At 34.7% G+C, this 12,253-nt stretch overlaps 1 protein-coding gene across 9 annotated transcripts in view; it reads left to right on the top strand.

The window, feature by feature from the left end:
- The window catches only part of NUMB (NUMB endocytic adaptor protein), a 256,544-nt gene that overhangs the window by 197,058 nt on the left and 47,233 nt on the right, over positions 1-12,253 (top strand). For 7 of the 9 annotated variants that reach the window (XM_077122971.1, XM_077122970.1, XM_077122972.1 and 4 more), the window contains one exon: positions 1,429-1,461. The exons of the other annotated variants lie outside the window; for them this stretch is intronic. In XM_077122971.1, the coding sequence (XP_076979086.1) occupies positions 1,429-1,461 (33 nt within the window). The remainder of the gene's footprint in view (positions 1-1,428; positions 1,462-12,253) is intronic. 9 annotated transcript variants of the gene reach the window in all.

Raw genomic sequence — 12,253 nt, 5'->3', positions numbered from 1 at the left:
TTTGGCTGTATCCTTGAAAGCTAATCCTTACTTACAGTCTAACAAAACTAGGGTCACCAAACTTGGCAGCAGAAATAATCTTAGTTTTATTACAATAACTGTCCCTAATTATTCTATTATTTTTCCAGGTTTGGTTAAAAATATTCTGTGGAAATAATTGATGCTGATGCTGTTTGTGATTTTCAAAACTTAAGGGGAAAAACTCTTCAGTGTTTGAGAGCATTAAATGAGTTCATAATTTAAAGGATCAAATTTCAGTATAGTTATACCTTTTTTAGAGATTTAGCCATATTGAAAACTGATTATTGTAAAAAAAAATAAAGGCTTAAAGTATAGTTCAACCAAGGCTGGGAAATATTAAGTTAAATTAACTTTGAGGAGTTAGAACCTATCTACTTTACATAAACTCTCTAGATTTTAATTGGTAGCCAGTTTTCATAATTTTTTATGCTTAAAAATTGGTGCTGGGACTGTAGATACCTATCTTTCTCTTATCCAGATAGTACCATATTTGTATACTTATTTGGATACTTAAACAAATTTTCAAGTTACTTTATTTTAAAACAACATTTAAAAAGACAACAGAACCCTATTCCTTACATTTTAATTGTGACCCACAGATTTTGTTGATTCTCAGATATATTTATTTTCCCAGCTCCAGTGTAAACATTAACGCTTTGTTCTTTATAGATTATTTATTCTCTGTCTGGACTAGAACATATCTTTTGTTTCCCCGTGTGTGCTGTGGAATCTTCCAGCTGTTTTTGTTATTCACATACACATGTACGATTGACTACTACTGCACAAGTAAATGGAAACCCAATAGTCAGCCTTCCGTTACCTCGTACGAAAGATTCTAAAAGTGACATCTTAAACTCAGTAAGAAAAAGGTGTGACAAAGATCCTTGATTCATACTCATAATTAAAACTTATATGTTACATTTTTATGTAATTATGCGATCATTCTGAATGTGGACCAGCTTTTTAACTGATGACTTCCACAATAGTTGACCACTGATTTTAAATTAAAAATATATATGAAGCCCAACTTCCATTCCTTTCTCACTATTGTGAGTAAATTTCACCAAATCAGTATGTACTAATCTTTTTCTCTGCTGTCAAATTTGGATAATCTGTTTTAAAAATAGAGAATACTAAACTAACCAGTTGTTCTGCATGAATACAGGTTCTGATTTCTTCTCACACTTTCAATGGATTCTTAGGCCATACAGTATGTTTCCCTGCATTCTCATGCACCCTTCCTTTTCCCCCTGTCACTCCTGGTATGGATAACTCTTTAAAACTCTCACTTCCTCCCCTTCTCTCATTTTGCACTTCCCCAACTTTTGTATGTGCTTATTGGTATGGAACCCTGGGACATTTTAGCCCATAAATAATAGCACTCGACTTGTCCCCCTGTTCCTCCAGGAAAGGAAGTTCTTCAAAGGCTTCTTTGGAAAAGTAAGTTTGATGCCACATTCATGCTTGCTTTATGAGGAGTTACACCCCTAGTTTAGCACTGAAATACTAAAAAAAAAAAAAAAAAATGATGACAGCATAGTACTTTGGTTTATTTGCAGTACAGGATTGATTTAACTGTATATGGAAATTAATGAATTAGAAAGTTACTATCTATTATATTACTGTATATCTGTTGATGCTAAAGGTGATTGATAATTCCTAAGAAAGTCTAGTAAATGCAAGTAGGTTAAAAGAGGATTAACCATCTTCTCAAGACTAGGTGTTAAAATAAATTTCATCTGATCTTACAAAACTCTGTACATATTAACATGTCAGGTGAATTTTTAACAAGTGGATCTTAATATCCAGCATTGACAGAAACAGGAAAAAATATTAAATTCAAGTGAAAATTGCATGGATCTCAAACTTTACACTCAACATTTACTTATTTTCAATCTAATTTAAATTTCAAGTGAAGCAGATAAAAGTACATAAACTTTTCATTGAGGATCCTGTTATAATTTTTTAACCTGGTTTGCTAATCTAAGAAAATTATTTTAATTATTAGTCTCCTAAATAAATATCTGTCATATTTTTATGTAGATGCTCTTTAAGTAATGACTGTTTAATGTTCAGATCCCCTTAGAATTAAGAATATGTAGGGCAACAGTCCACAAAATAGGTAAATATGCTTCTGACATTTTTGTGTCCAAATTTATTATCATTGGTTTTGAGCAAGTACAACAATGTAATTCAGACTGGAACAGTATGACATAAACTACCGTCATTGAATACCTGAGTATAAATTACTAAAAGTTTATGTGAGTATAAAAATCCTATTTTAATTATTTTTCTACTAGGTGGTTTTATTTTGGAAATCTGTCCAAAATCATAAATATATATTTCGTTTCCTTCTCAATTAAATGTTTTATCTGTAACCCATTTTTATGTTTTCTCATCCTAGTTTAGGTCACTCGTATACTAATATAAACAAATTTAAAGGATTTGAGATTGAATGGTCTAATTCAGTTGCTGCTGTCTCTGAATCAAAAGTCAAATAATTTACCCACACATGTCAAAATAAAATTTTTAGTAGACATTTTGGGTCAGAGTCAAATTAGCAAGTCCTTAAAATGTGGGCTCCATATCTAGAAAGAATTAATCCTACACATAAATAGGCACTATAATTGTAAGGGAACTTTTTGTGGGATTATTTATTCTTTCCCAAATAGAGTTTTCTCAAAGCATTTACCACATCACCACAATAATCAGGTTTAATTATCTTCCAAGTGACCAGTTTTTAATATGTCTACTTTAGTTAAAACTGCCTTGCCTATCCAGGCTAAATTGTAGAACATATTGCTTTGGTATATAAGGAAAAAACTTTTAACATGTTAAAAAAAAAAGTTGTAAAGTGATGTTAGGGAACAAAGTAGCCCTTACTTCAAAATCAATCCCAAGGTTGCAATATTCATTGCTCTGTGTAGTAGGGTCATGGTGGACCTACCATGAGCTGAACGGGTCAGAGTGTGTGCTTCTTAACCTGTTTCTATTGCGTTTTGCTACATGATGAATTTATAAAGAAAGAAAATTATGAATCATCTCAGTTAATCCTTATAGTAACCCTGAAATTGTTGTCCTGCTCCCTGTTTCACAATGAGGAAACTGAGGTTTCAGAGGTTGTCATCTAAACCCAAATTCACAGATATGATGAGTGGTGGAAACTAGGATTTAAGTCTGGATAATCTGATGCCATAGCCCACATTCTTAATCACTATGCTGTCTAGTCACTCCATCTTCATATTATTTACAAGCAAAGTTTGAAAGATTCAATGTTAAAAGGTGCCATAGCTTCCTTGAAACTCACTTTTACTTTCTCACTTTCATTTAAAAGGTAATAGTTTACCTCTGTATTTCTGGTGAATTTACTTTTTTATTAGTTAAAGCTTTAAAGAATCATCTTTTCCACCGGTTCAAACTAACATTTTGTTTATTTGGAAATATTTAAATCCTACTAGTGAGCTTGACTCCCAGATGGTTTTCTTACAAGATGTTAAGTGACCCCGGGTGGCATCCATGAACAAATGTAACTATCAGAATTCTTTTACTGTGCTATTAGAAATAAAAGGGCAGGCCACGGTGGCTCAGCAGGTAGAGATTCAGGTTCGATTCCGGGTGCCTACCCATGAAAAAAAAAAAGGTTTTATGACAGGGCTATTTTATTCTAATATACAAATTGTAGAAATTAAAATAAATTATTTACAGTGTTTGAAAACAAAGGGGGAAAGCATTACCCATAATCTTACCAGAAATGTGCTTTTAAATGAAAAACTTTAATGTGGAGCTTTTAAAATGTTTTCTGGTTGCTATTATTTGACTCTTCTCCATGTTAATTTGCAAGAAACATTGCTGGTGAAAAAGACTTGATTTGTCAAGTTTGCTTGGTCAGTTGTAATGTGAGTTTTTATCCAGTACGGTTCCACATAATTTGTGATGCTTTCTTAACCTTTGCATCATATATGGATTAATAGTCCAGGATAAAGGGAATAGTTAGCAAGAAGCATTTCCATCAAACATTTTTGCAAAAAAAAGTAAGTAGACAGAAGAGTTATTTTCCCTGGTTACAAACATATGAAACATGGCCAGGAGAACTGCCTCTTTTTTCCCCAAGTCACTTCCTGGACCTGTCCACCCCATAGCTTCTCTATCCCCTATATCACTAACTCGTGGGAGCAATGCCTCCGGAGTTTAGCAGTATGGAATGGATAAATCTGGGTCTGTGGCAGGAAAGTATGATTAATCCATTGTAATTTTTTAAACATTTTAAAGAGAAGGGGAAAAAAATGAGGACCTAGAATAACTTTTTCCTAACTAGCTGCATTAAATTGCCAACTGCCTTAGGAGAGCCAAGAATGTACTCAACTCTTTAAAGGTTATCACATGAAGTTTCATTAGTGAATTTGGCCATGTTAGGAAAATGCTTTATTACCAAGTAATTACATGGCACTTAACATTTGAAAAGGTTTTATAATTTTAATGTATTTGAAGAACCCATTAGCTAAGTAACCTATCTTCCTGTTTTGTGAAGTAGCTGACTCAGCCTAGAGATATGAAATGTTCTTAGCCACACTATTAGGTCTCTTTTTAAAGCCATTTACTCCTGTTCATATTGAACTTTATAGTTTATTATGTGCTTTGACCTGCTTTCTAGTTTGCTACTTATTACAGCACAGTGAATTAGACAAGGTAGTTTTTGAAATAGCATTTTACAGATGAATAAACTGAAACTCAAAAAGGTTACCCAGCTATAAATGGCAGAACCTACACTGAAACCAAGATTATCTGAAATTTGGTGCAAAGTTCTTTTACCCACCCCATATTGCTGTTCTCTCATTCAAAAAGATTGACCTTTTCCTTAATCATAAAGAACAGAGAAGTGTTTAATGCAGAGGGCACAGTACATACTTCAAGGGCCCAAGTGCTGCCATGAACTTGTGTTGTATGGCTTGCACAGAGTTTACAACTTTTTATTTTAAAAAGTGAGAGCTTTTATATGAAAATTAGGATATTCATCTTCTGTTGAGAATTAGAAAATCTGGCAGTTGGCTTTCCTATGTGGCAACAGTGACTTAAGCTGAGTTGCTTATTCACACAATCTCTACTACTCCCTGTTGTCCCTCATTCGTTTTGTTATCTGCCTTAACCCTGTAGGCATTTCAGGTTATGATCTCCTCTCTGGGTTATTATTCCACTGATGTATTTTATTCTTTTGGGATAAGCATTTCTTTTTTTCTTTAGCATTTTTTTATTGTGAAATATATACAGAAAAGCAATAAATTTCAAAGTAAATTGTAACAAGTAGTTATAGAACAGATTTCAGAGGTGGGTATGGTTTACTCGTTTGTTAAATTCTGTCTTCTCTATTATAACTCTTTCTCCTTTGATGCTTCTCCCAATCTTTAGAGATATTTGGGCTATGCCCAAAGACTTTTTCATATTAGAAAGGGATATTGACAATATGGCATAGGGGGTTGGAACGAATTGATGTTCTTAGAGAGGGTGACCTCTCTGGGTTTCAGGATTTATCTGGTCTGTGAACTCCTCTGAGGTTGTAGGTTTCTGGAAAGTAATCTTAGTGTGTGAAACTTTTATAGAATCTCAGATAGAGCCTTAGGTGTTCTTTAGGGTTAACATGAATGTTGTTGATTATACCATACTGTGGCAATTAGCAGTATCTAGTTGAAACTTGCAGAAGAGGAGTCTCCAGAATAGCCACTGGACTCTATTTGAACTCTCTTAGCCACTGATAGCTTATTTTGTTACAATTCTCTTCCCCCTTTTGGTCAGGAAGGCTTAGTCAGTCCCACGGGTGCCAGCACCAGGCTCATCCCTTGCCAGAGAGACTTTCACCCCTGGATGTCATGTCCAACAAAGAAGGGAAGATAATGATTTTCCTTGCAGAGTAGAGCCTAGAGAGAGAAAAGCCACGTCTGAGCAGCAAAAGAGGTTTTCTGGTAGTAACTTTCCAGCATAACTATAGGTAGGCTTAGCTTCTCTGCTAAAGATGAGAGCAAGCCTCAAGATCAAGGGCTTGGCCAGTTGACTTGGGAGTTCGTAATGTTTGAGAGAGTATTAGGGATTTCCCCAGCAGAAGAAAATCCTGTTTTCTCCAGTCACCCAAGGAACTTTGCCAATACTTTTTAATTATCTTCTTAACATACTCTGGAATGTTTCCAGGTATTACATTAAGCTGTACAGAATTACAAGCCCTTACTCCCATTCTGGGCTCCATGTGTTTAGGTTGTTTAAATGAGCCATTGGGATAACCATTTCTAACTGCATAAAAATTACCAAAATTATTTCAAACTTTTTTTTACTACATTCTGTTAATGTACTGCCAAATATATTTTTTCAAGTTCTTTTGCTTTTACAATTGTTACTTATGTGACACCATTAGAAATGCTTAAGTTTTAAACAGTACAAGTTTGGAAAGTAATGTATGGTTGTGTTGCTTTTACCTCATTCTCAAGTTAAAACATTTCGTGATACTTATGACTCCGTCCATTTTTTTGGTGGGGGGCAGTGCATGGGCTGGATTTCTCCCACATGGCAGACAAGCATTCTACCACTGAGCCACTCATGCACCCCTTTAATCCCTATTACTCCACTCTTAAATCATTGTATTCACTTCTACATTCTATTTTAGATTTCCCAAATTTCTCCTCTATGACAAATTATACTTAGTGGATCTTTTTCTTTAAAAGTGGGAAATTAAGCTGATATTTGTTTTGATCACTGACGTAAAATAAATAAATAAATAAAATAAAAGTGGGAAATTGTTTCTTCTGTTTTCTTCCTTCCTGATTTTTAATTTCCCGTGCCCTTTCTTCTGAAATTTTACCTTCTCTTGTATTTTGACAGATGCATCTTTCAGGATTTAGTTTATTTCTCCTTTCGAAATGTTTTATAAAAAGTTCATGAAAAAAATATAGCCCCAAGAGTAATCACGCAATTTCTATTCGCTCTTGGTATCATTATTTCCATGATCAACCGGCATGTTAAATGCTTTGATCACTGACCTCTTCTAGATTAAAAAAAAAAAAAAGGAAAGAAAAAAGAAAAATCAGAATTATCTTTTTCAATTTTATTCACGAACGTCCAGTGGTTTCCAAACCTCTGGCTTAGATGAATTTATTAACATTGCTTTAGAGACAGCTAGAAAAGAAATATTTTTTATTTCATCTGTAGCTAACAAAAAAAAACATTATACAAAAAGCCTGGATAGATTAGTGGTGGTAGTCTTTTGTCTCTTCCAAGCTGGAGAATATATTCTATAATAATTAAATTATGTACTAGTTCCCTGGTCAGAGGAACAGCAGTTGGTCTATCTTTCTTGTTTGAACAGACACCGTATATTATAAACCATCAAAGGAGAAATTATCAATTCATTTAACAAATCACAGTGTCTAGAACATGTTAGAGGTTATACTTAGTTTTTGAGATACAGGGATCGATAAGAAAATCTACATTTTTGAAGGCCACTTATGCTTTGATTTCTAGATGACTATTTCATGCCTCCTTTTTTCCTTAAGTCTCCAATATTTCTTACACTGTTTTCTCTCTTTCAGCAGATGACCTTTCTTACTAACTTCACTGAGAAAATAGAATCAATCAGAAAATTTTCACGTGTGCCATCCACATCTATCCACCTACCTGCATATGTACCCATATACTGTTTTCCATCCTGTTCAAGGAAACAACTATCTGTGATTCTTTGCTGAGGCCAACACCTCCGCTACATTTCTTATTATTTCAGCTCTCATTTATTCCAGTAATGCTATTTCCTCTCTCCTTCATAATCAGTTTTTCTAATCATTCCATTAGCATTTTAAAAAAATAACTCTTTAAGAAAAAAGTTTATTCTTAGTATCTCCAGTTCTTGTCCTGTCTTCCTCTATTGAACCTATTCAATCCGGCTTTCATGCCCACTGTTCCACCAAAGCTGCTCTTTTATATTACTATTTCAATGATTCTATCACCTTACTGGACCTATCAGCAGCAATTCAACCCTCTGTCTGTCCCACCCCCTTGAAATGTTCTGTTCACTTGGACTTTTAAGAGTCATGCTGTCCTGGTTTTCCCCTTTTGTCACTGCCCACTGCTCTGTCTTTAAACTCTTCTCTACTTCCTCTCCGTGATCTTTGTCATGACTTTAAATTCCCATCTGTATGCTGATGACTTTAAAATATATACCTCTAAACATTTCCCCTGAACTCTACTGTGGAATCTCTGTCTTACAGGCAGTATAACAAGGCACAGACCCTAGAGGTTGCTTGCATTTAATCCTGGCTCATCCACTTGCTAGCATTTTGACCTAGGAAAAGTTCTTAATTATTCTGTGCTTCTGTTCCCTCACCTACAGAAAAAAGGATAATACTAACATCTACTTCATTGATTGTCATGAGGATTAAATGTAACAAAAGAGCCTGCAATAGTAGGTATTATCACCATCATTAAATAAATCCATTTTGATGTCTAATAGGAATCTCACAATTTAACATGTCCCAAACCAAATTTCTGATTTTTGTCGCCAGAACAGCTCTTTCCTAGTCTTCCCTATCTCAGTATACACAGAAACTCTATCTATCCCTGTGCTCTGAACAAAAACCTTGAATGTGACCATAACTCTTCTCTTTCTTTTATAATGTCCTGCATACAATTCATTAGCAGTTCCTTCTGCTCCAGCCTTTAATAATCTAATCAATTCTCACTCCCTTCACTACTACCGTGGTCTGAGCCAGCATCTCCTCTCACCTGATTCATTGCAATAGCATACTACATCCTGCTTCCCCCTTTGTCTCCTATCCTCTCTTCTTAAGATACCAGCCTGAGTTCATGGATAGGAAGAGTTAATATTGTTAAGATGTCAATATTTATACAAGGCATTTTACAAATCAATGTGATCCCTCTCAAAACTCTTGCAGATTTTTTTTTTGCAGAAGTGCAAAAACTGATCCTTAAATTGATATGAAACAGAAAAGGACCAAAACAATTTTGAAAAAGAACAAATTTGGAGGACTCACAATTCTCTATTTCAAATTGTACTACAAAGCTACAGTGATCAAAGCAGTGTGGTACTGGCATAGAGATAGATAAATAGATAAATGGAACAGAATTAAAAGCCCAGAAATAGACCACATACCTATGGCCAGTTGATTTTCAGCAAGGGTACCAAGTTCACGCAGTGAGAAAAGACTACTCTCTTCAACATATTGTGCTGGGAAAACTGGATATCCACATGCAAAAGAATAAAGTTAGACCCCTACCTCATACCATAGGCAAAAATCAACCCAAAATGGGTCAAGGACCTAAATAGAAGAGTTAAAACTATAAAACTCTTAGAAGATAGCATAGGAGCAAATTTTCTTGACCTGAGTTCAGCAACGGAGTCTTAGATATGACACCAAAAGCCAAGTAACAACAATAACCAACAACAACAACAAAAAACAAATAAATTTGATTTCATCAAAATTTAAAACTCGTATACATCAAAGGAAATTATCAAGAAAGTGAAAAAACAGCCTTTTACAGAAAAGGAGAATATCATTGCAAACCGTATATCAGATAAAGGCTTAATATCCAGAATATATGAGGAACTTTTACAATGCAACAATAAAAAGACAACCAGTTTATCGCGGGCAAAGGACTTAAATAGATATTTCTCCAAAGAGGGTACACAAATGGCCAAAAAGCATATGAAAAGATGTTCAACATCGGTAGCTGTTTGGGAAATACAAATAAAAACCACAGTCAGATACCATTCACATCCACAAAGATGGCTATTATTTAAAAAACAAAAAATAACAATTGTTGGAAAGGATGAAGAGAAACTGGAACTCCAGTGCATTGTTGGTGAGAATGTAAAATGGTGCAGCCACTGGAAGGCAGCATGGTGGTTCCTCAGAAAGTTAAATATAGAATTACCATATGAGCAGACAGTTACACTTAAAGTATATATACCCAAAGAAAGTGAAACCAGGGTCTGAAATACTTGTATGCCAATTTTTATAGCAGCATTATTCACAATAGCCAAAAGGTGGAAAAACCTAAGCATCCATCCACAAGTGAATGGATAAACAAAATGTGGTACATGCATGCAATGGAATAGTATTCAGCTGTAAGAAAGAGTGAAGTTACAAGACCTGCTGCAACGTGGAAGAATGTTGAAAACATGCTCAGTGAAATAAGCAGGGCTCATAAAGGTAAATACTGTATAATGTCACTTAAAAGAGATGACTAGAAGTAGCAAATTCAGAGATAGAAAGCAGGACTCTCTCTTGTGCTGTTTGGTTTGTGGCATTCTAACATCCTTATTTTTACCAAATGTCTTTAAAGGCCCTTCTCATGTAAGAAATTTCAGGAAATACTGCATCTTAGCATCCAGATTAAAAGTTACTAAAGCAGCCCTTAGAGATAGTGCCAGTCCCAAATTCAGCAAAAAGTTGTGTTTCTTTTTCTTCACTTATTTGTCCTTTGAGAAATACTCAGTCTAACGTGGATTTATAAGACAAGATCTGTTCACTACACCATTCTGCTTAGAAATTGTTTTTCATGAATTGTAGACTGAGACATAGGAGGCGATTATTTTGCCCATGCCTCTCCTCAGCTCCATATTACAGCAAGGAAGTCTCTATTCATTTATTGCAAGCACACTGTCTCATGGTTTCCAGGTTAATATGTTGTTGTTACTCTGTAATGACTGGGTTATCTCTGTGTATAGGTGTGACAGACTGACCAGCGATTCTTTACACATTGGGTACCCTGGAAGAACTCTTTGGTTTGTAGCTGAAACAACTTTGCACAATAGAATTATGAATCACTTGCTCAGGAAGAGTGACTTGCTCTGCCCACCCTCTGCTCAAATTGGCCTGTTTGCTGCTGTTGCTTAATATTTCATAGCTACACCAAGTTATGTTTCCATGCATCTTTATAGCATTCCTTTGCTTCAGCTTACATTAGAACATCTGCATAATGTTTTTGCTCTTATCTATCCTATATGCCCGCAGAGCTGTCTTAGTCCAAATATCACAATTAATGTTGATTAATTGCATGCTATTATCTCATTGGTGATATTGGAAATCATAGAAATTTAGATTTTGACAGCACCTGAGATCTCTTGTTGCAGTTTAAAATAATAGGAAAAAAGTACATTTGTCAAAAAAAAATAATTCAGAGACAATTCAAACAGATCTAATGTTTCAGTATAATGAATTATCTTTTCAAAAATATTTAATTAATAAAATTACTTTCCAAAGATTATGATGATTTATATCAGAAGTCAGCAAACCAACTCTGGGCCACCACCTGTTTTTTGTAAATAAAGTTTTATTGGAACAAAGTCATACCCATTTGCTTACCTACTGCCATGGCTGTCTTTGATAAAACAGCAGAGCTGAATAGCTGCAACAGAGACCATATGGTCCACAAAACCTAAAATATTTATGTGGCCCTTTAAAGAAAAAGTTGGCCGATCTCTGATTTTTAACAGTTTAAAAACTCATTGCTCCAATTAGAAAGCTGAAGTACTTTCCCAGGATGACACCAGATAACACCATTATGTAAGAGGAAGGAGCACCTATAAGAATCTTTCGCCCTAACAAGAATATCACCAACTTGCTATCTCTTCATCCTTTTTCAACTTATAAAAAAAGTTATTTCTACTAAAATAGCCATATCCTGGAGGCAGACAAACATTCCTTTATTGTAATTGAGCATTTCAATTGTCTTTTACCATGGGTAGTGTTTTAAAATTATTATTATTTTTTTTCTGCATAGACACTTGGAATCGACCCTGGGTCTTGGGCATGGCAGGTGAGAGCTCTACCTGCTGAGCCACTGTACCCCACCCATGGGTAGCTTTTGTATTTTAGGAAAAAATGATCTTATAGTTACAATGTACTGCGCTTAAGTTAATATGTCGCATTGTGTCGTTTTTGCAACTATTTGATGTTCCTTCATCAGTTTTTTTTTAAATATTAAGATTACCTATGCATTTCTTTTATTTGCTGTATAACATTTCCTGATTTAGTCATTTATAATAGATCCACCACCTGCTATCTTTTTTCCTATTTGATTGGTGTATTGTAAGAGGTAATTAAGGCAGGTGTTAATTTTTAAATTCTAAGGTGGGTATTTGGAGTGTAAGTGGTAAACTGAAAGTTATAACATACTTAGATTTGCCATTTTTCACACAGGTTAGCTTGAATTTTCTGCTCAGATATTTCACCAGTTT

This window comes from Tamandua tetradactyla, chromosome 12, assembly GCF_023851605.1.
Source record: "Tamandua tetradactyla isolate mTamTet1 chromosome 12, mTamTet1.pri, whole genome shotgun sequence".
In the NCBI taxonomy this organism is placed as follows: Eukaryota; Metazoa; Chordata; class Mammalia; order Pilosa; family Myrmecophagidae; genus Tamandua; species Tamandua tetradactyla.
The sequence above is the reverse complement of the archived record's forward strand: the minus strand, read 5'-3'. Positions and strand labels throughout refer to the sequence as shown.